Below are 26,297 nucleotides of genomic sequence, written 5' to 3' on the forward strand. Positions count from 1 at the left end.
TAGAAACAAAGCTTCCAAGACCCTAAGTAGTCCGTCTTCAAGCCCCAGGCTGTGACAGTGCTGTGCTTCAAGGTCCATGAGAGGTGCAGGGTAAGAGTGTTTGTTAACACTTTGGAGAGCGTTTAAATATTTGGCAGTTTTAAAACCAAGATTTATTTATAGACATATATGTGTATATATATATATTTGTGTGTGTGTATTGTTTTTTGGTTTTTTGAGACAGCATTTCTCTGTGTTGCCCTGGCTGTCCTGGAACTCGCTCTGAAGTCAGCTTGCCTTGATCTCACAGAGAATTCACCCACCTCTGCCTCTTGAGTGCTGGGATTAAAGCATGCGCCACCACCTCCAAGCTAAAATATATATTTCTTAATTCACTAAATGAGCGCTTGCATACCCTGGTGTGGTAGCACATGAGAGCAACCCCAGTACTTGGTAGCAGAGGCAGGAGAATTATTGCAAGTTTTAAGCTATCCAAGCCTACATAAGCAAAACTCAATATTAAAAATTTAAGAAGTACCTGCTTAATTTTTTTTTTAAGTTTGAAGCTGCAGGTGGGTGGTTAATTTTGGACGTGTGAAGACCTTGAGTTCAGATATGTAAACCCCTTACTGTGGGTGATTTGAAAATTGTTCATGCTGATGTTTTGTAGGTCTCTGCCTTTTCTGTTTTGATTTTGCTTCTGTCATTGATTTTCTTTTTTCTTTCCTTTCCTTTCCTTTTCTTTCCTATCCTTTCCTTTCCTTTCCTTTCCTTTTATTCCCTAGTCATACTTCTAGAAAAAAACAATTCAAAAATGAAAAAGTGGCCACGCTCAGAAGTGTGGCCATACTTGGATACCTAGTTTTTTGTTTTTTTTTTAAACTAAAATATAATTACATCATTTCCCTTCTCTTTCCTTCCTTCAACTTCTCCCACGTTGTCTTCTCCCCTGTTCTCAAATTCATGGCCTCTTTTTCTTGTGTGTGTACATGCGTGTGTATGGATTTGATGACACATGCCTGAGATCCTACACATGGACAGTGAAGTCAGGGAGCAAGCTTCCAGGGTTCTTCTAGGTTACACAGTGAGTACACAGTGAGTTTAAGTATTGCCTGAGCTAAATAACACTCTTGTCTCAATAATAATAGTAATAATAAAATAAAACAATATTAGTGGGGTTGGAGGGAAGGGGAGAAAATGATGTAATTGAATTTTAATTTAAAATATATTAAAAACAATTAAAATGGAGCTGGAGAGATGGATCAGAGGTTAAGAGCACCAACTACTCTTCCAGAGGTCCTGAGTTCAATTCCCAACAACCACATGGTGGCTCACAACCATCTGTAATGAGGTCTGGCGCCCTCTTCTGGCATACAGGTGTACATGCAGGCAGAACATCATATACATATAAATAAATCTTAAAAAATAATTAAAATGTTAGTTAAACCACAAGCCGAAGTTGAAATAATAGTGACAGGTGCCTTGCAGTTTCTGGTTACTTTTATCCCCACTTCTTCCTCCATATGTGATCTTCCTCACATGGCCCCAAGCCCTAGGAATCAAGCCATGTCTCATAGCCAAGAATGAAAGGTAAGAGCTGGCTGTTTATAGTTACTTATTTTTGAGACCGAGTCCTATTATCTTTGAGTTTGCCATCCTCCTGTCTCAGCGTCCTCAGCACTGGGCCCACAGGTATGTGCCTGACACTCATCTGAGAGCTGGCCTTTACTGTAGGAAGGGGTGACAATCTGAACCAGTGTCTAAGTCCTGAGTTAGGGCCCTGTCCTACCTCCTCAGTGTTGCTGAGGACAGTGTTCATCATTAAATGTTGTCTGTGTTCACTGGGAAAACCTGGGTGGGTTGTGTGGAGCCTGGCCCTTGAACACGTGGAGCCGGCCGGCTGGTTTTATAGCCACGCTTACTATAAGAGCAGTGAGATAGTGTGACCACTTTGTAGCTCTAAGCGGGATATCCCGCAAGTCAAACATGTCAGGCCTTGTAGACTTTATTTTAAGTTTTATGAAAAATGGGTTGTTGTGGGTTTTTTTTTTTTTGTCGTCATTATTGTTCCAGAATTTGGGAATCAGGTTTGAGCTGAAGTGTCCTGTCTGTCTGTGTTAGGAATGAAGTCTCCACTAAATGACAGTGCAGCATTTTGGGTTCCAGTGGGTTTGGGGATCACTGATCTTATAGAGTCCTTTATATAATAGGGTAGATAGTCCTAAGTTTGGGGAGGAATTGTGGCTCTCCTTGAGGGAGAGTCATCTTCCCAAACCTGGCCTCTTGGCTGCTTTGGTTAGCAAGGGGTAGTTAAAGTCGACATGGCCTTGCCTAAAAGACAGCTTACAGACCACCCGCCAGCCTGGCCTAGGCTCGTTTCCTTGTTTGTCTTGATTACAGCCCTCCAGCACCCTGGGGCCTTTGTCAACCACCCAGCTGCACTGAGTGTGTCAAGTGTGACACTTCCACCTGTCGGGAAGCAGCTGGACTGTGGACTGCTCAGCCCTACGTCTCAGCTCTTGTTTCGTGTCTCTCTTCTCTAGTGTCCTGCTTTAGTGAACGGGTGGGAGCCATGGGGGCAGAGGGGAGAGAGCAGGCGAAGATGCTGGGCTCATGCTCTAATTCCAGCTGTTCTCAACATCACTTTTCTCCCTCTCTCCTGGCTAGTGCTTTCTGCTGGTTCACCAGGCCCGCTTTCCCTGCTGTCTTTGGGGCAGGAAGGGAAACTTCACGATACCAACCAGTGAACAGGCAGAGTTTTGTTCAGTAGATGTTTATGGACCTTCTCTCCTGGGCTCATGGATAAAGTGTGAGAACTGGGGCGGCACCCCAGAACCCCTCTAAAGCAGGTGGGCGTGTCAGGCACCTGTGAGCCCCAGCACAGTACCTCAGACTGACTGGAGATGGCAAATCCATCTTCAGTGAGGAACCCGCCTCAGTAAATAAGTGAGCAGTGATGAAGACAAGCCGGACACAGCTTCCACCTTCCATCCGCGAACGCATGCAGCCACACACGTCCCAACATGCACACACATGCATGCGCGCCGCACACAGAGTCTCGTGCGACGAAACTAACAGAAGATGGTCCCTAACCTTGAACCCTCAGACCTTTGAGGTTTGTTTTTCTTCAGTCTCTGGCGTGACTTTCTTGTCCTGGCAGCACACTTTCGAAAGGGCAATGTCGACTCTGCTCTGTAGGCCCCCTTCCCTTGGATGCTCATCCTTCCGCAGAACTGGGACCACTTTGTCCTTTTTGGGTGACAGTTGTTGGGGAAAGGTCAGAGCAGATTGTCGTCGCTAGCTCTCCCTTCAGTCTGTCAGGATAAATGCCTAGGACGCTGAGCACAGATGTTTCAATAAACAAAGATTTGCTTTATTAAGAAATAGATTTTTTTTCCTAGATGAAAGCATAGTGTACTGAATTTGACAGAAAGATTCTGTCTCTTAAAAACAAAAAATGTGGGCTGATCTCAGTGAGTTCAAGGTCAGCCTGGTCTTCAACAGAATGCGTTCCAGGATAGCCACGGCTACACAAGAAACCCTATCTCAAAAAAAACCAAAACAAAGAATGTGAGCCAGTGCCTGCTTGGCCCAGCTCCCTCAACTCTTTCTTCTCTCATTTCTTATGAAGTTACTACCTTTTATTTTATTTTTTTCAAACACAGACATACAATTTGTGCCTCCCCGGCACACACAATAGCTCACTCAGTAAATGAGTATGAATTAAATCCCCAGGTAGCCACTACTCAGACAGAGACCATCAGAAATAACATTATTTCCATTGTTGGAATACTAACAACTAAAATTATTTTTTTATCTTTCCTGAGTGTCTCACATGACTGTCTCAGGAATAAAATAAGGCTGTGTTTAAGTGCCTGTGCTCAGTAGCCGGAAGGCATCTCCCATGTGCTGGGATCTGCATCCCTAGACTGCCAAAGGTGACAGGTGCACCAGCATTCTTCACTGCTGCAGCCCGAGGCTGCTGTGTCACACGGAGAAGTGTGCTGAGAGCGTGACAGTTGCACGAGCTGCCCTCAGAGCACATGTCCGTCCCAGGGAGCCTTCCTACGGCACAGTCTTAGATGTCAGAGGAACTGTGAGCATTAACTCCATGTTTAAAGTGCTTTCTTCCAGGTCGGGCTGAATGCCTGTTGTTGACTTCTGGGTTGTCATGTCTGGATGGGTGCTGATTAGCAGAACGTCACCCAGCCGGAACTCAGAACTCTAGTCAGTGTTTGGTTATTATGTGTGTATTCATATGTTTGTGGGTATGCGCGTGTGTGTTGAGAACAGAGGCCAACATCAGGCATTTTGAGTAAGAAGCAATTGAGTAATTGCTTCTATCTTATTTTTGAGAGTCTCTCACTGAACATGGGGCATAGCAATTCAGCTATACTGGTTGGCCAGTAGACCCTGGGGAGCTTCCATCTCTGCCACCCCTAGCACTGGGATTACAGGTGTGTGCTGCCTCACCTGGCTTTTAAAAATGTGGGTGATGAAAGCCAGGTATTAGGGTGCATGCCTTTAATCACAGTGCTTGAGAGGCAGAGGCAGACAGAGCTCTGAGTTTGAAGGCAACCTGGTCTACATACCGGTTTCCAGGGCTACAAAGAGAGACCCTATCTGACAAGAAAAACAAAGTTCTGCAAGCCATTCATGTTTAGTAGAGTGCCACTTCCCAAGAAGCTTGGCTTCCTAGGGATCTGCTTAACCGTAGACTGATGCTTTCTCGAGCCTGCCACGAATCTTGCTGAACCTAAATGGAGAACTCCAGAACCTGCACAGAGAGCATCATAAGTGCTGGGGCAACAGGTGACTATCAGTGACCATGGACACAGTACACATGTCTCCGCTGCGCACACATGCTGTGTACAAGTTCAGATTAGATGAAGTAGGAAGGTTACTGAGCCAGATGTGGTGGAGCACACCTACGTCTCAACCCTTGGAAGCTAATGTCAGAGGATCCTCTGAGCTCGAGGCCAGACCTGGTCTCAGCTCTCTCCACCCCAGCTGTATTTGGTGCTCTGGTACAAGGAGGTACTTAGAGTTAAAAACTGTCCGTCCTTCCTCCCTCCCGCTCTCTCTCCCTCCCCTCTGCCCCCTTCCCTTTTCTTCCCTTCCCTCCCTTTCCTTTTTACTCCCTCTCTTCTCCCTCCCTCCCTCTTTTTTCTTGAGAAATCATTTATTCTGTGTGTATGTGTTTGCATGTATGTCTGTGCACCGCATGCATTCAGTACCTGCAGAGGCCAGAAGAGGGCATCAGATTCCCTGGAACTGGAGTTACAGGAAGTTGTGAGCTGTCACATAGGTTCTGGGAATAGAACCTGGGTCCTCTGGAAGAACAACAAGTGCATTTAACCACAGAGCCCTCTCTCCAGCCCCCTAAACTGCCATTTCTTAAAAAAAAAAAAAAAAAAAAGACAAAGAAAAAGCAAATTGATGCAGAAAATGAAATTATTTACATTTAACCAAAGCAGTGAGAAAAAGACTCCTAGCTGCTTTCTGTGTTTCCTGTAATCACTTTTGGAAGTTTTATAGAAAAGATGAAACCAAGGCTGGAAAATTAGCGTATGTTCCTGGGGGGCGAGTTCTTCCTCTGCCTGGCATCCGGCTCCAGCCTTTCCCTCCCCCAGCACTAGATTCCTGGAGAAATTTTCATGCTTTGCTGTCTGTTGTTCCAGTAGTCTGAAAACAGGAAGGAAGGGTTCACGGAGAGTGTGTCTTTGGAATAGTGTGTCAGGGCAGCTGTTGCAGTGAGTATATCTGCGTCCCATATTTTTGTTTTAATTGCACAAATGGGACATGCACATTTTCATGCACACTGTTGGCAGAATTATTTCAAAGCTTGGATCAGATCACAGATTTGAGCTACCCTTGGAGTCCTAGTCTGGTTTGTTTTTACTGTAGGGGTTTTTGGAGAGCTCTTGGGGAATGGAACTACCTGGAGAGTTTATCAAGGGTGGGTTATGCACCAGTTACAGAAAGATGTCGACAGATTGGGAGGAATCTAAAGAGGAGCCAACACTGTTGGAAGGAAGGACACAGAAGACATGAAAGGAACTAAATAGCACGGCTTGGCCAGAGCTATGAGAAAGGGTGTGTGACAAGCCCTTAAGAATGGACGTGAAGAACATACACATCACGTCTTTAGAACATGCAAACAAGAAATAAAAATGAACACTCTGCATAAAAATGCTGTAACAAAACCCATGACTTTGTATGCTAACCTAAAATACCAATTTTTTTTTAAAAAAGTATATATATGTCAGAGTTTTGTGGGCTACCAGTGGAAGTCAGATAATGGCTTGGACCTCCTGGAACCGGAGTTACAGATGACTGTGAGCTGCCATGTATGTGCTGGGAACTGAACCCAGTACCTCTGCAAGAGCAGTCAGTGCCCTTAACCACCAAGCCAACTAAAAACCCCTAAAATTAAAAAAAAAAAATTACATCTCTAAAAGAGCTGGGTGGTGGTGGCGCACACCTTTAATCCCAGCACTCAGGAGGCAGAAGCAGGCATTATCTCTGAGTTCGAGGCCAGCCCGGCCTATGGAGCAGGTTCCAGGACGGCCAAGGCTATTGCACAGAGAAATCTCATCTTGAACAACCAAAAGGGGGGAAAAACTCTAAAGGAAAAAAATAATGGTCAGCATTAAAAAATTATTTTTATTATGGTGAAACTTCTTAGCTTGGAATTAAAGTCAGAAAGGAATGTCAGAAGCTGCTGTGTGGGAGACAGGTCTAATTTTGAAGGCTGAGGTCATGCTCTTCCTGGCGAGGATTTCTCACCCAGTTCTGATTGCACAGTTTTGCATATCAGGGTCAGCAGGGGGAGTCGGGTTGCAGTCTGTGGGAGCCAGGCAGTCTCTGCCGTGTAGCAGAGACTCACTGACACTGAGAGTTTGGTCTTTTAACTCCATCAGCTTCCTCCCTCATGGTGCCCCCTGCTGGGATCTCTGATTATAAACAAGACGGAAGAGCACAGTGGTTGAATGGCCACATGGGGTGAAGAGGGCAGCAGGCTTGCACTGCAGCTCACTTGCCCTTAAGTTGTCATCATCAGACCTGAGTTTTGATACAGCAGCACTTTTTCAGGAATCTGTAGGTGTCTGTAAGAGAACTGGGAGAGATTTGCATCTTGGTGTCATAGCAAAAGGCTATTGCTTTAGGTTAAAAGGTGTGTACATTTTAGAAGAGAATTAAAGGGAATTGGAAACTCTGAACCTCTGAAGATAAACCTGAAACCTGTTGGTCCTGGACTATGAAGCCTGTTAAAGAGGCACACCTGTCTGTATTTTAGCAGGAAACTTAACAAATGAAGTAATGAGCTACCGGTACCTTAAGCCATCAAATGCCATTTGATCTAAGAGGGATAAATGAGCAGAAATGAGCTTTTTTAGCTACACAGGAAATCCCAAGTCTCTCTTTAGTCCTTGGAGAACACCAGCCTAGAAGCAGTGCTTGCTGAGTACAAGAGGCCCAAAGATTTTCCTGTTGGGGGGCAGGGAGAGATTTAGTCTGCCTGTGTGGGCAGGATGAGAAGATGGATTCCCTGGTGACATCCAGGAAGCTGAAGAGATGGAAGGCCGCCTTTTGGTGTGTGAGTGGCTTTGCCAAACCCAAAGGCAAGCCTCAAGATGGAAGATCTTCTGGAGAAGCTATAGGATGCTGTGGGAGCTGGCGTGTCTCAGTGTTAGAAGCTCTTTTGTTAAATGCCATACTCTCAGATCTGTAAAGGCATTTGAGAATTGGGTCCCATTACCTGTTATTTTAAACTGGGCATATAAGCTAAATTTAGACGTGTATTTTACCCAATTAGTTACAGCTTACCAATGCCAGTAAATGTAAGAAGATTAAAAGGAATGTTTTAATAAGTCAAAAAACACTAGCACATGTAGGTACTCTTACCCAAGATGGTGGTGAGGTCACGTGTTTGTATTTTTCCAGAGTTGTTGTAATCTGGAGGTATAAGTTTTACAGATCATAAAACATGCACACATATACACATAAAGACCTAACACAGTCATACTATGAAAACACACCCACATAGTCACAGAGGCATAGTGTGGCCACATTATTCTAACAGACAGACAAAACACTTTCAGAAACCTGTGTCAGCTGACCAACTTAAAATTCCAGTGTAGGTAGGCGGCAGAGGCCAGGGAAGCGCAGAGGTGGTCCCATTAAAGACCAGACTAGAGTAGAAGGACAGGGGAGACATCCATTTAGAGAGTCCCAGAGTGAGACAAATGGCAAACAGCTAGAGGGGGAGGGGAAAGGGGAGTGGAGATGGGAGCACACATCTAGAAACCATGGGCTTTTAGAGCCTTGTTTGTTATTACGTTAGATGTTAGATAGCCCCAAACTAAAAGGATTTTTATAACAGGCAGCCCAGGGGTGTTTGAGGATTTGGCTTCGAATCATAAGAACCCATTTAGAAGCCCATGTTAATTGGGACTCAAGCCTGTTTCAGTGCGTCCACCAGACAGAACTCTTGAGTCAAAACGGGAGTTGTGAGAAATGAGTGGCAGATGTCTCTGGTCCACACAATTCCCACCTCAGCCTGCTTGAGTCGGGCTTTCGGCACTGCTGCGACTTCAATGGAAAATCGACAAAGTGGCTGAAATCATTACACTAACTCTTCCTTCCTGAGTCCAGACTCTGAAGAAACGGAGAGGAGAGAGTGCTTGGTGACAGATGGAGACAGGGATCCTGTGGAGCAGAGAGATATGTTGTTGGTAGCTTGGGAGTTCTGAGAGAGGCTCTCCAAGAACAAGAGTGATGACGGGAACTTCACCTCACACACATAGAGTGGCCTGGCACTTGTGTGAATTGCTGTCATGGTTGAGACACATATGACACGTGATGGAAGTCCCCTCCATACAGTCTCTGGTTCTAGGATATAGTCACCATTGGAGCAGTTACCACAAAGCTCAATAGTTCACACTTGACTAACGTTGAACTTGTTACTCGTAAGAGATACCTCTTAACATATTGATCTGTCCAGCCCATGGGCTTTGGGAGCAGGTTCGCCAGGGCAAGTCCTGACTGTGGCATGGACTCATTATAAAGCTTTGGCAGTACAGCATCCCCCTTCATTTTGTCTCTATAAAGTTGGACTGCCAGCATTTCCTGAGAGTATTGTAAGTGTGAAACCAAATAGTGTACAGTAGGCAGCCAGATGCCTTCCTTAGGCTCCTCTCTTCACTTATAAAAGTCCTGATTACTGTTCAGACATGGGCATCATTGCTTTCCTTCATTAAAAACTGTTTAGGGGAAAGTAAATACAGCACTGGGAGAATTGTGATGTCATTTCTCCAGGACCTGCTAGCGAGGTCTTCATAAAACTGTAGCATCTCTTTCCCTTCAGTCTTTCTGAGGACTGGGCTGCTCTGACCTGCAGAACTGCCTGTCTGCTGGCTCTGCTTGTCTGTGGCTTAGCCATTTACTGTTCTGCATTTGAGGCTCCATGCACCAGTCCCACCCAGCTGTCAGATGCATGTCTGCCCACTGCAAAGAAGCAGGGTAACCAGCAGGAAAGAGGCATGAGGCCACCGCCTCCTCAGACCCCGTGCCTCCCAAGAGCTCCGCCTTGCTGTTCTTAGAATGCTCCTCATTCCTGGGATTCACTTTTATTGTTTCTCCAATCCGAGTGTCTCCACTTCCCCTTCTCCTCAACTCACTTTGAGTGAGATTCAGAGAGCTTTATGGTTGTTAATGAATCTCTTCCACAACTTTCCCCCGAATAGCCTCTTGATCAAAAAATGTTCTACTGACATAAAGGGAATCCAGCCAGCCTGATCGGCCTGATTTCTTGTGCAGTTTCCAGGTCTTAACCCTGCCTTGGATTTTGTCTTGTAGTATATAGCATCTTTCCTCCAGTGATACTGTCTACTACCCAAGAATGTTGTGGAGTTCAGCTCACCCTAGAATTTTTCTAAAATGTGAAGGATGGGGAACGCAGATAGCTGTCTGGGAACCTAGTGTGTACTTGGGAGACAGGTGAGTGCAGGTGTCTGCGTGCGCCTCATAGTCTTAGAATGTACATCTTGTCATCTCGGTGCTTCAATCCACGTGCCCGATTGCACTTTCAGTCAGTGGCTGTTTCTCCTCTGATCCTGGTTCTCTTCTTCACCTCCTCCTTTCTCCTCTCCTTTGTAGGCCCTAGTTGTTTGGATCAATATTAATCACTCTGTCTCTTTGGTGGAGCAATTCTAGTCCCTCTCACTTGCTGATCCATTGATAGTAGGCACCTGGAGGCCAAGAGTTTTGTTAGTATAGTCTCATTCATTTCTAAGTATGGTATCATTCGTTTCTTAGTATAGTCTCATTTGTTTCTAAGTATGGCTTTATTCATTTCCAAGGTTCCAGCCAAAATCATTAGTCAGCTTCCTTGTGAATGTCTAAGTTCTTGCTGGGTACTTCAGAGATTGTGTAGACATCATGTACGCCTAATATATTTGGGATGCTGTCTTAGTTTCTTTCCCTTTTGCTGTGATAAGTTACTCCAACAAATGTGACAAAGGATAAAGGGTGTATTCTCACAGTTGAAGGCTAGATTCCACTATGGTGGGGAAGCCATGTTTGAAGTAGCTGGCGACTTGCATCTACAGTCAAGAAGTAGAAGGTAGTGAATGCGTGTCACTGCTTGGTACCCTTCTCCATTTCTTTACAGTCCAGAGTGCCCTGACCAGAGAATGCATCAATCAAGACTTATTTCCACTTGTGGTATCTCCTGTTACATAGCAAGCTCAAATTAGGTGGCATAAAATAAAACCCGTATATTTACAGATTCTGTGGGTCAAGAATGGAAAGGGTGTAGCCAGGCCTGTTTTGTTCCTGTCCTGTGTCTGGGCCCTCTACTGGGAAGACTCAGTGGTCAAGGTAATTTACATCTGGAGGCGGTTCACTCACTCACTCACTCACTCACTCACTCTTTGGCAGGTCGATATGGCTGATCACCGGGACCTCAGCTGGGCTGTTGGCTGAAGCGGTGGCTTTTCTCTGATTGCTTCCTCTTCCTTCTACCATAGGCTGAGTTCTCAGGGTAGCATTCCTAGGGGAATTGTGCTGTGTTCTGGCTTGAGAAGTAAGAGACTCATTTCTCAGTGGTTATAAGCCTGGCTGGATTTCAGAAGAAGATCTCAGTGGGACAGAGTCATAAGGGTGGGTTTTTTTTTTTTAATGAAGTCATCTTTAGGAAATTTTGTCTACCACAAAATCCAGACTAATTTGAGAGCTTCGATACTATCTGCTTCGTCTTCTTTTTAGCTAGACTACAGAGCATTCGTGTGCCAGAGATCACGTTGGCACGTCACAGGCTTTCTCATCCAACCTGGCAGTTCTGAGACCAGACACGAGTTGAGTCGGTGAGGTCAGACAGTTCCCCCAAGGTCAGCTAAATGTCTGGGTAGATGGGCTTTGAACTGGAACTTCTGGTTTTTCTACATCTGTACTGTGGAGACAGAGGACAGGGGCACATGACAATTACAAGACTTAATTAACAATGACATCTCCCTTTTACTTGAGCTGTTTGAAGTTAGAACCCCAGCCTTGACGACCCTAATAAGCCAGGTTCAGCCACCCACCTTTACAGGCTAATTAAACAAGTAGTAGTGGAAAGAAACAAAAACATTATTCAGTGTGGCCCACTGAGAAAGAAGGGGGTTAAAGATGTCTAGCAGCTTGTCTCCCTGCCCCAAGTCCATTCTCCGACTCCTAACTTAGGTTGAAGGCTATGTAGTTAAGCAGTCTTGGCCGAGGTGGGCTGCCCATTATTAACCATCATTGTCTGGGCTCTAATTTCTCCTACAAGATGGCCTCACAGATGTCGGAACCACATGAGATCTTTAGGTAGTGGAGGGAAGGGGACAAGATATATATATCTACAACTGGCACCAGATTTCAACTGCTCCCTCCCAGCGTGAGACTCCTGTGGGGGACATTCCAGTTTCTTGAGGACCTTTGTTTAACAGTTGAATAGTCAAAGCAGGCAACACAAGTATCTCTGGACTATCCTTGCCCCTTCCAGTCCAGTTACACTGTCTAATCCACTCTTGATGGCTGGTGGATCAGGACACTTTAGTCTGTGGACTACACATGGCCCCAGTGGGCAAGAAAAGCCACCGGGGTGGTCTTAATGCTAGTCTGCCTCCATGTCTGCCTCTGCGGACTTCATCCTGTGTGCTTTGCTTGTGAGTTGTTGGGTGGGGCTGGGAGAGATCTCCCCATGAGCTCTCTCCTGTCCCCTCCTACCTGGCTCTTCGTGCTCCTAGGACTCTTGATGCTAGCGTGTATTTGTTTGACCTTAGTTCATTGCAGCCTTGCTTAACATCCCAGTGTGCTTTCTCTGTGTACTTTGGCTTCTCAATGATTTGGGACTTTCCTGAGTTTGTCCATATTCAACCTGCTGCTACCTGGTTGGGATCATCAATCTTGCTTATGCTATTTTCTCTGCAGGATGAATGTCCTTTGCTCTTCTTTCTACTGGAGGTCTATTCTTTCTGCAGGATTAAGATTAGTTCCTGCACGCCTCCTTGCCTCTTAGTCCTGTCCATTGTCCTCCAATGGCTTCACCTTATTCTGTATGCATTCTTTGGTCTGGTTATGTGGAACTCTCACTAGTCTGGAAACTCCAGCAAGGAAGAAGCTGAATGTCACTCTTCCATAACCCTTAGTGCCTCTTTATAACTGAGGGTAGGGGCTGCATCCTTCCGGGGGGGTGTGTACAGCATCTAGTATACGCCAGTGCCTGTCTGGGGCAGTCAGTACTACAGAGATATTGGGGCGGAAGGAAGGTACAGAGATGCTGGTGTAAGATCGTAGAGAGTCTTAGTCTGAACACTTTTATCGTTGTGTATGAAGTGAAGATATTGATGTTTTGGAATACAAAACCATCTTCATCATATCAGCTGTGCAAGTGACACCCCCCCCTCCAGATCAGGACTGGCAGCTGCTGGTATTTCTTTATAGCGGCGTTCTGAAGAGGGTCGTTGGACCCTTAGCTGAGTCTGCCATCCTGCAGCACCTCCCAGCTATTTGTATACAGTTTTGCCCTGATTTCTGGTGTTCTTAGGAGGTGTCAGAGCATGTAGACTGTGGAAATGGCCTGCAGGGGGGGACCCCATCTGCAGAGCTGTGGGGAGTCATCCCCTTGGGGAGTCATCCATGCTGACCTGAGACTTTTCAGTGGCATGGCTACCTTGCGGTCATTGTCACATGTGCTCTGTAAGTAGACTTGATGGGCTCATTGGTTTTGTTTTGCTCAATAATGAAGGAAGGCTCTTGTTTCCATCCCCCCAGGGAGAGAGTTCTTAAAACAGTTGCCCTGAGAGTTTTTATAGCCCTATGCTCTAAGAAGATGACTTTTTCTAAGACTTTTGGCTACAGGCTGCCATATAAGCAAGCAGTAAATTCTGAGTATTGAGATGTCAACTCTGGGCTAGGCCTGCAGCTCAGGGACAGGCCCCCTTGCTTACATGCAGAGCCAACAATGTAGTAAAAAATCCAATATGACCCCACACCATCATTTCCAAGGGGCAGAAACTTGTTGAGTGATTGTGATCATCTCATTTGCTGGAATCATAAATCCATCCATAGTTCACAGATATCTCCCCCTGTCTATATAAACCTCAGTGGATCCTAATTCATACTTAGCCATCTGTTGAATTGGTTTTTTAAAAATATTTTATTTATTTATTATGTGTACAATATTCTGTCTGTGTGTCTGCCTGCAGGCCAGAAGAGGGCACCAGACCCCATTACAGATGGCTGTGAGCCACCATGTGGTTGCTGGGAATTGAACTCAGACCTTTGGAGGAGCAGGCAATGCTCTTAACCACTGAGCCATCTCTCCAGCCCCCCATCTGTTGAATTGTATTGTCTTCCCGGGATAACAGCTTCCAACTCGGTCCAGGGACAAAAGTGACGTATCCTTCAGGAAGGAGACAAACCCCGTCTGTTAAAATGGAATCTGGCCTTAGAAGTGACAGCTTCCGTGTTTTAATTGCACTGTGACATACTGTTAACTTGTATCAGTGTGTACGTGTGCATGCATGCAAGAACTGTGTATGTATGTAAATCCATGTGTATGCTCATTTAATTCCATAGCATGAGGCCAGAGTTCTCTGTTCTGCAGCCCTGATGTAAAGAGGCCAAGTCTGCAGTTTTGTTCAGCTGAGTTCACGTGTTATTTCCTGTGCAGCCTCCACCAGACTCAGTTGTTCCTAATTGGATTGTCCCAGGTTTGATGGGACAGGGCTGTCACTGTAAGCTTCCTGTCTCACCATCTACCGTTTCTAAGCTCACTCTAACTCCTCCCCAAAGCAGAGAAGGGCACAGTATTCTCTGAAACCCGCCGACCCTGCCCAGCCCTAAGGTATGTTTCACAGCTGGCGGCTAGAGGAACGCAGTGCAGTGTTATTGTGGTTTGCTTCTTTTTGAATGAGCCCTAGCCGGAGTTCCTGGAAGGCAGAGGTTGTGGTGGTGAGCTCCGCCTGTGTTGTCTCTCTAAGCTGCCTAGCAGAGTCAGCTGGAGGTGACGCATGGGAAACCTTGTTCCCTCAGACCCTCTGCCTCTGAAGCTGGGCTCCAGGGACTGGGCCTTAGGAATCTGGAGCATTTCAGTCAGTGAGGATGGTGGGCTTTCCCAGGTGTAGGCCTGAGACATAAATGTCTGTCCTCCACGATGTTTGTTTGCAGGGCTTGCCCTTGGTGACTCCTAGGTTCCCCCTCTCCTCTCTGGTTTGCAGCTATTCCCTGAAAAGCTTTGCTTGTTGTAGCTTTTGTTCTGCAGTTCAAGGTGGACTTCTCTTTCTGGAAATTTTAACATCAGTTTTCTGGGCGACTACTTATAACTGACATTTAATGGGGATTTCTAAAACCTCTCTGAGTCCCGCTGTCTGCCCTTTTTGTTGAGCTGTTAAAACTTTAATACAAACAAGATTTAATTGAGATGTTTGGGGTTTTGTGATCTGTTTGTAGCCGAAGCCTCTCGAGGCCCTCCCTTGCGCGCGCTCTCTCTCTCTCTCTCTCTCTCTCTCTCTCTCTCTCTCTCTCTCTCTCTCTCTCTCTCTCTCCATTTCTTGCCTTCTCTTTGCATCAGGTTTGTTTTGTAGCCAGGATGCCATAACTCTGACTTGGAAGCATCTTGTCTGGCTGCGTGCCCCTCTCCCCTCACCTCCCTGCCTCACATCCCAGCATCCGTGAAAGGGTCAATGAATCTCACCAGTGTTAAGTCTGGTATTGACTCCTGTGTGTGACTTACACACTACACAGAGACAGAAGGAGCACACCTGTGGGTCTACAGTGTCAGAATTTATTGAGTAGCAATAATTTCACAAGGAACAACAGTTCCCTAGGCAGTGGTTTGTCAAGTCGTCCTGCGTTGCTGATAGCCTAGGCCGAGGTGAGCAGGGGTTCTCTTACTGCAGTCTTAATTACTGACTTTCACTCTGAGGTCACACACTGCACAGCAGATAAGCCTGTAGCTACATACTCTGCAAAGGGCTGAAGAGGCCAGCTGAGTTCGAGGGCTTTCACGGAGGCCTGGGAGGCAGAAGCCAACGGGAATGATGAGTCCCTGTGAGTGGGTGCTGGGGTGTGCCTCTGCTGTGGAGCAGCCCCAGGGTGGGTAGAGCTGCAGAAGTGAGGTGTGGTAGAGGCTGGGGAGGCAGAGAGCAGGACCAGGGGTGGGCAAGTGATGGCAGTTTGAGAGTATGCCACATCAGCAGTGGGGACTGCCACAAACTGAAGTTCCTGGGACAGTCAGAAGCTCCCTCTCTGCCTGTCGGGCTGCTGGATGGTCAGGTGGCAGGTTGGAGCAGTCGTCACCATCCCAGTGTTAGATGTCCTTCTCTTCCTGGGAGCCAGGTGAGGAGTTGCACCTTTGCCTTATCCTGGCTTTCCTTCAGGCCTGCTTTCCTGGTATTTTAATACACTCATATGCTCACAGTCCCCATTTACTTTAAAAACTTTATCGAGGTGGGTGTGCCCTTCCTTAAGGAGCAGCCACTTGCCAGTCTGTGCTGTGTGGCTGTGCCAGGCAGGTGGTGCCATTCGAATGTTTGCACCCGTGCAGAGCCATCCCCTGCTCCAAATGGAGTCAGGATAAGGCATGGCCTGAAAAACCACTGTTGTTCACAAAATGGCATAACTCAGGGCAGAGTGCAACCTGATCTCAACAGCGGGTCCTGATGGAGCCTGCTTAGCTGGTGACGTGTTAAGGGGGAGCCCTGGAGGCAGTGTGAATCTGAAGCTGAAATTCTGTGCTGGATCCAGAGCTTGAGGCCCTATGGCTGGCCTGCCTTTGTGCACCACTGGCCTTGCCCAACAGCTGCAAGTTGCTTGGTGGGGTGCCCGTGAGTGAGGACCTTTCATCTCCCTCAGAGCCACTTTAGGGGTGGGGGGAGCTTCTTGACAGAAGCCTGGTCTCTCAATCACATTTCTATCTGGGAACTTATCCCTAATTAATTTCCCTCGGATTAAATACAGTACATATATAGGAAATTTCGAGGAAAAAAACCCTAGTTTTAAAAATATAAGCATTTTTTATTCGGTCTTTCCATAGTCTGCTCATTTGTATTAAAGATAGATTCTTCAGGGTTCTTTTTAAAAGGTAAGTTTAAATCCCCACCTTGGTTTTGATGCTAGAAGTCTGATCATGCCAGGCAACCAGTCTGCTTGCTGTTGGAGCTGTGTCCCTGTTCTCAAAAGCAGATTTCTGTGTATTCAACTTGTGTAATGCTGGCGCTAGAAGCTAATTTTAAAAAGAATCAGCATGTTGTGTATTGCCCTTTCATCGCTGTAACAAACACCCAATGCAGCTGATTTTATGGAGATCAAAGGGTTACTTAACACACAAGTTTGACTTGAGCCTGGACAACTGGGTTCTAGTGAGAGCCTCACATATGAATAGTATTGAAGGGAGTTGGACCAGTTAGCATGTGATGTTGTTTTGAACAGGGAGTGTAAGAGCTGCCAAAGGAGTCACAAGGAAATGCCTCATGTCCCCAGTGACCCAAGAACCTTCTGCTTTGCCTACTTCCCGAAGTTCCCTTGCCTCCATACAGGTGTGTGTCCCTGCCTCCCACCCTGTGGACAAGATTTCCATCATAAGGGACCCTCAGGGGTCCCCAAACTACAGCATCTTTTGAGATGCCGGAAAATGGTCATGGACCAGCATCCCTTCATGTCATTCAACCTCCCACCCTATGGACGAGACTTTAATCATAAGGGACCCTCAGGGATTCCCAAACCACAGCATCCTTTGAGAAGCCGGAAGATGGTCATGGACCGGCATCCCCTCATGTCATTCATAATGTGCTGCTTGTTGGTCCTTTGTCGTCTTGATTACAGACCGCTCTCAAATTTCCTCTGCTGCCAAGGCCAGCCTTAGTCGTGGGCTCTTTCTGTCCTCAGGTTCCAGAGAGCCGGCCTTACAGGTGTTTGCCCCTCCTCTCCTTCCCTTCTGAAAAATTACTTTTCTGGATCTCCTCTTGTTGTGATAAATAGCCATTAGAATTTTCTCCTTCTGGTCTTCCCCAGCGCTCCCTTGTGTGGTGATGACAGGGGCAGAGAGCTCAATGCAGGGGCAGAGTGTGAGCGTAAGGAGAGCTTCCTCGACATGTCCATGCCACAGTGAAGATGCCCTACTGACATCCAACACCGGCTTTCCCTGGTGCTCTTGGCCTTTACTGGAGTGTGTTACATCATAAGGGTGGTGCACAGGTCCGGGCATTTAAAGATGGTTTGTTTTTTAACAGAAAAAAAGATATCTAAAAACAAGCTAGGAAAAGATAGGGACTTGGATTGAACAAACAACTGTAAGCTATGTCTTAGTGTTTATAAAATGAAGGCTGGTGTTTCACTCCCTAGAGAGTGAAGCTGTCAGAGTAATTTGGCTGTGTTTGCTGTGGCACTCCAGTGTGCAGGGGTTCAGCCTTTTGATATTGTGACATGATGTCGTCTGCAGGTGTGCCGGGCCACATTCACAGCTGTCCTGGGCTGCATGCAGCCTACAGGCTAGACAGCCTTAAGGGACTGGGTTCTAATAGGCAGGTGTTTGTTACATGATTTGGCAACACTTGTAGATAAAACTTAAAGAGCATCCTAGCCTACAAAATCAATCATTCCAGACAATGCACCCTTACCCTTCTCTGGGAGCTCTCTGGAATGTGTCCCACTTATATTTTGGGGAGGTTCTCAAACTTGAGCTTGCCCCATCAGACATGACACAGTCTGGCAAAACTAAAGCAGGTGATTTTCCACTTTCCCCCACCTATGGGGAAGTTTCTGGAATAACCTTTCCAGGAGGAGAGGGTTTGGTGAAAATCTACAGTGAGGTTGGTGTTGAAGGAAAACCTGCGCCTTCATTCCTAAGGCCAGCTGTTCTTCTGTCTAAGGGGATGCATCCTACCCAGGGTCTATTGAAATAAAACATGTCCTTGAAATATAAACGTTTGTTGTTGAATTGGCAATTCCAGTCTGACATTTTAAGAGCAAATATTTAAATATATAAAGCAAAAAAAAAATAATCCCACCACCACCAACAAACCTGTTACTCCCTGAGACTTAGATGAAGTTTATTTATCTGAAAATTTTTGACAATGATAGGCACTTCAGTAGGAGTGGTAAGGCTTCGCTCAGAAGCACAGAAGCCGTTGATAGAAGTAACAGTCGTAGTTTGTGTGATCTTCCTGTTATAAACGGTGAAGGATATTTTGGGTGTACTTTTGAGATTTTGTCAGTCTGCATCCCATTGAACTGCTAGGAGGGTAGGCGAGAGAGTATCAGTGAGCCCACAGAGAAGATGGGGAAACTAAAGCTTTTCCTTTGCTGTAAAGGATGAGTTAAGGAGGAGCATGATGGGGGATGTTATCCAGAGGGAATTATAGTCAGAGCTTCAGAAGAGTGGGATTGTCCTGTGCCAGCGTCCCCGCATCCCAATTGTGTCCTCTTCCTTCCCTCCTTTACTTCCTCTATTTCATAGTCGTCTTGTTCCTTTTGGTCTTTGAGACAGAGTCTCACTGTGTAGCCCAGGCTAGCCTCTACCTCTCAGTTCTCGTGCTGGGATTGTAGGAATGCACCACTAGCTCTGGTTTTCTGGTTTCCCGGAAGCAAGTTAATGACTCTTCTCTAAGAGTTGAGGTCTTTGAGTTATGAGCTAGTTTTGGTTGACCCTTTGTTTTTTATTAAGAAGGGAATAAGTGAAACCTGTGGCCCATGGCAACACTCCTGCCCTAGCCTTCTGGGTGCTGGGATTCCAGGTGGGAATAGCTGTGCCTGTGGAAAAGGCTTTTTTCAAGGCAACGGGGAGGTGCAAGGGTCACAGGATTTGCAGTCCCCAACTATTGTAGCGCTTTGTTTCCACCTCCCTCAAGGTCATATGCTGAAATCCTCAGCCCCAAGGTACTGGTTCAGGGTGAAGCCCTTGCAATTCTCTCCCTCTTGTCCCTTTGGCTCTGCTACACAACCACCAGGGAAGAACCCTGGCTGAAGGCGGGCCCCACACGCAGCTGTCCTTGGCTGTTTATAAGCCTCCCAGTTCACAGTGCGACACTTCTGCTCACTGGTTTGTTCCATATGATCCATCTGGCTTTCAGGAGTTCTGAGTATACAGGAGGCACGAGTTGTCCCCTGCCGGAGCCTTATAACTTTATGAACATACCTTTACAGAGTGCCAGGAGTCACTGCGTTCATAACTGCAGTTGTCCCAGACAATGCTTTGCAGGGTATCACTGCAGTATCTACCTAACTTACCTATCATTTTATGATTCATCCATGACTATGCTACTGCTCACCATGTGTGAACATACATGCTAGAAGGAAAAACACAATTGATGTGGGTATAGGGTGGGACTTGGCTCTCACCACACATTTATCTGCCTCCCATAATAGGTCAGTTGATCACAGACATTCTAAAGAGACTTCTCTAAACTAAGGAGCTCGAAGCAGGTAAAACTGCATCAAACATGCTGAGTCTATAAGGTGTGTAGAACCTGCCTATGTGACTGGAACAGGTGAGCTCACCTGAGCCTTTGGAGTCAGTCGGTACATCCGCCCTTCTATGCAGACAGTAGGTTTCCAAAGTGCTCTAATGCCCCCACAAGATGAGGATCCCATGGCATCTGTTGGATTGCTGCGTTGCTATAGAAACAAGGGGGACCTAGTTAGGTAGAATTCCTCATTGAATTCTACCCACAGGATGCTCTTGGCTTCCTCTGCTTCCCCTCATGCCTGCAGTTTCCCTGGGGATCCTCAAGCCTAGTTTTAAAAAGGAACCAGGGATGCAACTAGCTGGGTACCTACAAATCACATTAACTCATTCTTGACCGAAACCTCCAGCCCAGCATGATCAAACCTTGTAACAAATTCTATCATGACGAAATAATTTTGCCAGTTCTTGATATTTGTAACAGATATCTATTTCATCTGAAGTCCAGTAGTTGCAGCCTGTATCGCTTTGGGGATCTAGAGTACAGAAATATGGCATTCGTAGAGAATGCCCTGAGGCATCGAGTGTTAGAAGATAGGTTAGGGTCAGGTCGGTTTAGTTTTGAAACGGTTTATAAGGGGAAACCCACAGAGGTACTGCGACCAGTTAAACAGACTGCAGCATCTGCCATCAGAGGGCTCCAGGGCCGCACTCTCTTTCCTGGCCCTGTGGAATTGAAACAGACTGAGCCATTGGAGGGCTCCAGGGTCACACTCTTGGTCCTGGCCGTGTGGAATTGGCGCTCTTACCCTTTCCTACTGCAGAAAACTTCCTTTGATTTGAGTGTTGTTAAGTTCTGCATTTTAAAGCCACAGGGAAAGTGACTGTGTACTTTTATTAAGGGCACCTGTGCCTTTGCTAATGTCAGTTAAAATGCAAGGGGGAAACCCCACAGGTCCTGCTGCTGGCTTCATTCTTGCGCTCAGAGTGAAGATGCAGGTGAGATGATCAGCTGTGCGACCTAAGCTACAGGTGTAGAGCTGCGAGGGGAAGGCCTAGTCAGTGACGCGATTGCTTTCGGAGCCATAAGACCTGAGTTTGAGCCTGCATGAAACGGCCGGGTATGGCCTTGTGCGCATCCCTCACTCTGGGGAGAGAAAGAGTAGTGGCTGGATCCCCGCGGCTTGCTGGCCAGCTAGCCCAGCTAGCCCAGCCTGCTTGGTGAGCTCTTGACCAGAGAGACCCTGTCTCAAAACCAAGATGGATAGCATTCCTGAAGAGCACCAAGGTTGTCCTCTGGCCTTCATGTACACACATGTACATGCACGAGTATCCATATACATCTGTAGACATAGACACATGCCAACAATAGTAAACTGTAGGTGTGTAGTAGTGGTTTGATAAGAATGGCCCCCAGACTCATATATTTAAATGCTTAGTCACCATGGAGTGGCAGTATTTGGAAGGATTATAAGAATTAGGAGGTGTGGCCTTGTTGGAGGAAGTGTTTCACTGGAAGAGGGTTTTGAGGTTTCAAAAGCCCACGCCGGGCCCAGTTTATCTCACCCTGCTGCCTGTGGGTTAAGATGTCGAACTCTGGGCTCCTCCTCAGCACCATGTCTGCCTGCAGACTGCTTGCTTCCAGCCATGATGATAAAGGACTAAACCTCTGAAACTATAAGCCAGCCCCAATTAAATGCTTTCCTTTATAAGAGTTGCCATGGTTGTGGGCTGGAGAGATGGCTCAGGGATTAAGAGCACTGACTGCTCTTCCAAAGGACCCGGATTTAATTCCAAGCACCTACATGGTGGCTCACAGCTGTCTGTAACTCCGGGTCTATGGGACCTGAGACCCTCACATAGACATGCATGAAGACAAAACACCAGTGCACATAAAATAAAATTTTAAAAAGTAAGAGTTGCCGTGATCATGGTGTCTCTTATAGCAATAGAAATTCTAAGATAATCTTCCTTTGTTTTTTTGAGCCAAGGTCTCATTCTATAGCTAGTGTGTTCTCCATCTGGATTGGCAGGCAGCAGGAAGAAAGAGTGGGCCTTGATCTGAGCATCTGAAACCTCAGAGCCCACCCCCAGTGACACACTTCCTCCAACAAGGCCACACCTCCTAATATTAGGTGCCACTCCTTATGGGCCTATGAGGACCATATTCATTCAAACTACCTCAAAGACTCTTGACCTTAATGAGAGAAAGCTCCTCAGCAAATGGAGATCTGTGCAAAGACCTGAGACTACAACATGCTGAGGCCAGTGGAGGGCTCAGCCCAGATACAGCCCATTTAAGACTTGGGGAATGCTGCCGAGAAGAAGGTGGGAAGGTTGTAAGAGCCGGAAGGCAGAGAAGGGCTGCAGAATGGCCATGGCAATAGTACAAATAGAGGGAGCCCGTTCAAAGGAAGCAGGGGTACTCAGTATGTGTCTGGGCTTTAGTTAGAAGGCACCTGGAGCCCAGTGAAATGCACCTGGGGAAGGGAGGCCAGGGCAGAGATGGCCAGGAGAGCTCTGTAGCAGCCACGTGGCAATGGAGGTGAGAGTGGCTGCCGCGCTTGCTTTAAAAACAAGCAGCAACCCAGACAATCCAGGGTTAGTCTCTTGTATTTTTTAAGGGACAAAGATTTATTTCCTTAGTAGCGTGGAGACACACACATATAATCCTAGCCCTCTAGAGGCTGAGACAGAGAGTCATAAGTTCAGGGCCATGTAGTGAAACCCTGTCTCAAAAATAGCAAACCAAGAAGGGAGTGGGTTTCCTTATAACCAGTCACCATGCTAAATTGTAAGTTTAGCTTTCAAAATAAGGCCCACTTGCATGAATGGTGGTGGTTTGAGAAAAATGCCCCCCAAAGGGAGTGGCACTATTAGGAGTGTGGCCTTGTTGGGGAAGTGTGTCACTGTGGAGGCTGGTTTTGAGGTCTCACGTGTGCTCAAGCCACGCCTACTGAGGCAGTCTACTTCCTGTTTCCTGCACATCAACAGGTAACAGCTCCTCCAGCACCATGTCTGCCTGCGTGTCCTGTCATGATGATAATGGACTAAGTCTCTGAAACTGTAAGCCTCCACCTCAGTGAAATGTTTTCCTTTATAAGAGTTTCTGTGGTCATGGTGTCTCCTCACAGCAATAGAAACCCTAACTAAGACAGTGGACTTAAAGGAAGAAAAATGCGTATGTCCCCAGTGTTTGAGCCGAACACGGGGTCACTCATCCAAAACTCTGACCTGGCCTCCTCACTGGAGAAGTAGAGAACACAGCTTTCCTGTAGGTCGGGAGGGCCCTGTGCTGAGCAGCCGGTCACGGGGGACTCTTGGAGTCCTAGGCTTCCAAGTGCTTGACTCATGTTAGAAGTCCACAAAGAGCCTGTCCTAAAGGGAATCACCATGATGGGGTTCAGCGCTCACAGAGAGACAACCATAGTGAAAAGGCTGAATGAACAGTGAGTTGCTAGAGAGGCCAGAGGATGCCTGCAGAATGTCTGCCTAGAAAGCTCAAATTCAGGGAGAAGCTGGACTGGAAGGACCCTCAGAAGCCCCTCCTCCCAGCAAAGCATTCTGATGACCTGACCACAGGCATGGTAGCCTGGTGATGCTGTGGGGGCTGGCAACTTCAGAGACCTCCCTCAGACCCACATGGACCTTTCCCGCATGGAGAGTCTCCAGACAGCTGCGGCTGACAAAGCCCCAGGCTGTGGGTCTTCCTAGGGTGATCTCCTTTCCCAGTTCTCAGTTCCTTTCATTCCTTGATGTCCAGATCTATGACTAGAGGGGTTGTGGACAAGCATTTTAGAGATTATGTTTCCAGGCATCCTAACACTGGGATTTACCAGGTCTGGTTTCTGCTTGCCTGTCATGCAGCCTTCACACAGAAGTATCTGTTACAAGAAGTGCTGTTATTTTAGATCTGTTCGGTTAGGATTCGGGACGAGCTGCCCTTCGTTTCTCGACTGTTGCGCTTGAACAGACGATTTGCCCGATCAGCTGATGCTCTGCAGTAATGGAACAAGAGCTAGGAGTGTTTGCTGAGTCCCCTCTTCTCCTAGCAAGTTCCAGTGTAGTTTAAAGAATAAATCTTGCATATTAATTAAAATAACAGTAAGGGTTATATGGATTGTACCCTGCTTATCAAAGACTTAGCAGTTAACAACCATATGTAAGCAAATGCATAATCATATTTGTCTTTAGGATCTGGGTTCTTTCAATATGATTTTACCTGTAACTGTCATGATTTTGGTTTAACAGCTGAGTGGTATTCCGTTGTGTGTATGGACCACATTTTCTTTACCCAGCCATCTGTTTGTTGATGGACATCTAGGCTGATTCCAGCTTCTGGCTGGTATGAACAGAGCAGCAGTGAATATGGCTGAGAACGTGTCAGTAGTAGGATGTAGACTCCTTTGGGTGTGTGCCCAAGAGTGGTAAAGCTAGACCTTGAGGTAGATCTATTCCCAACTCCCTAAAGAATTGCCACACTGATTTCCATAGTGGGTGTACAAGTTTACATCCCCACCAATCCACATAACCACAGAGGTTAGGTGTAGAGTGTAGGACTGGTGGAGAAGAAGGTAGGTGGATCTCTGTGAGTTCAAAGCAAACCTGGCCTACAGAGTGAATTCCAGGACAGCCAGGGTTACACAGAGAGACCCCCCTCTCAAAAAAACAAAACAGAAGAAGATAATACCTAAATCATTTAGAGCCATCAAACTATCAGGGTGTCTTAAGAAAGGCCTCTAAATTAAAAAAAAAAAGTGAGATGTTTAAATACTCATAATAAGGAAAGTGGCTGGGTAAAATGAATGCCGGGACAATCGTGGGGTAGGAAGCGGAAGCTTTCTAAGCTAGGAAGATGGTCAGTGTGTTACTGGGGCTGGGGAGCAAGGTGCTGAGAGAGTGCAGTGCCTCTGTAAGAGATGTAAGTCTGTATTTGCATGAAATCAAGGATACACAGACAAGCGTGTGAGGGTCAGGAGGTGGAAGGTTTTTATGTTATTTTGAGTTACAAATCAATTACCTTCTGGAAATAAATTTTTAAATGAAATTTGACATGGAACAAGATCCGATTTTCTTTAGGCCCGGAGTATTTGTGACCTTACCCTTTGTGTTTGAGTCTTGGAATAGGATCAGTTGCAAGCATGTGTATTTTGATAGAATGACTGTAGAAACAATATATAGTAGTTTATCTTCTGACTACTTTAGTAGGAAACATAAGTCTGTACTTAAATTGTAATTTATTTAACTTGTTACAGTTTCTGGATTCTTTTTTCCCTCCCGAGATAATTGGAAACCTTAAAACACGGAGCCTACTGTAGGAATGTTCTGTGGGATGGTTTAGTAAATGCAGTTGCACAGTGAACTTGATTTATGATCTTATGTGTGGCTTTGTTATTTGCTGGAGTTGGAGTGTACGGAGAAAATGTTCTGGACTGCTCTTGTCTTTACAGGAGCAGAAAAATCCAAATTCGAAACATCCCGCCTCACCTGCAGTGGGAGGTAAGCCGGGGCACCCAGACACCTCCTTAGTTTTGCTTCCTTTACTTTAGGAATTAGAGGCCATGAGACTGGTCCCCAGAGCCTCTGGATCCTGTCCTTCCTTTCCAGTGCTGGGGCTCACGACGTCAGTTAGGGGTTGTGTTTGTCCCTCTCTGATGATGGCACTCTGGCCGTTCACAGTCTTCTCCCTCAGTACCGGGCCCCAAGCACCAGCCCAACAGCCAGGAGACAGTGTGCAGCTTCTTGTGATGCTTATCACATGATCTGATGGAAGATTTTTGTTGTCTCACATTCTGATTGGCTGAGGCACTGGGAAACCTATAGAAACAGACATTTCTTTGTTAGAGTAGATTTTGTTTGTTTGTCTTTTGTTTTGAGTTAGCTGCTATGAGTAACCATTACAGATACATCTTCAGAGCACTAAATGGTCTAAGATTGCTGTCTTTATATAAAATGCAGTAGGATGCCAGGAGTGGCCCCACTGTTAAGAACAAACTGCCCTAACCCACAGTAAACCAGACCAGCCTTAAATGAAGCTGTGCTTTATCTTGTCTTTAGAAAAGGAAAGAAGAGAAAGGGTGAGGTTGGAGAACTGACTCAGTGCTTAAGCATGCACTGCCTTTGCCAGGGACCCAAGTTCAATTTCCAGTAGTCATATTGGGTGGCTTATTTATAACCCCAGATCCAATACTTCTGGCCTCTGCAGACACCTGTCACACTCATGTATACACACACACCTGTCACCCATACACACGGCGCTCTCTCTCTCTCTCTCTCTCTCTCTCACACACACACACACACACACACACACACACACACACACAGAGCCAGGCATAGTGGTGTGTGTGTGACTTTAATTCCCATGCGTAGGAGGCGGAGGCAGGCA

The 26,297-nt window shown here is 46.4% G+C and overlaps 1 protein-coding gene across 2 annotated transcripts in view; it reads left to right on the forward strand.

Moving 5' to 3' along the window:
• Igf2bp2 (insulin like growth factor 2 mRNA binding protein 2) overlaps nucleotides 1-26,297 on the forward strand; it is a 110,157-nt gene that overhangs the window by 49,878 nt on the left and 33,982 nt on the right. For both annotated transcript variants that reach the window (XM_075967961.1, XM_075967965.1), the window contains exon 3: nucleotides 25,363-25,411. In XM_075967961.1, the coding sequence (XP_075824076.1) occupies nucleotides 25,363-25,411 (49 nt within the window). The remainder of the gene's footprint in view (nucleotides 1-25,362; nucleotides 25,412-26,297) is intronic.

The sequence above is a fragment of the Microtus pennsylvanicus genome, chromosome 1 (genome assembly GCF_037038515.1).
Source record: "Microtus pennsylvanicus isolate mMicPen1 chromosome 1, mMicPen1.hap1, whole genome shotgun sequence".
Classification (NCBI taxonomy): domain Eukaryota; kingdom Metazoa; phylum Chordata; class Mammalia; order Rodentia; family Cricetidae; genus Microtus; species Microtus pennsylvanicus.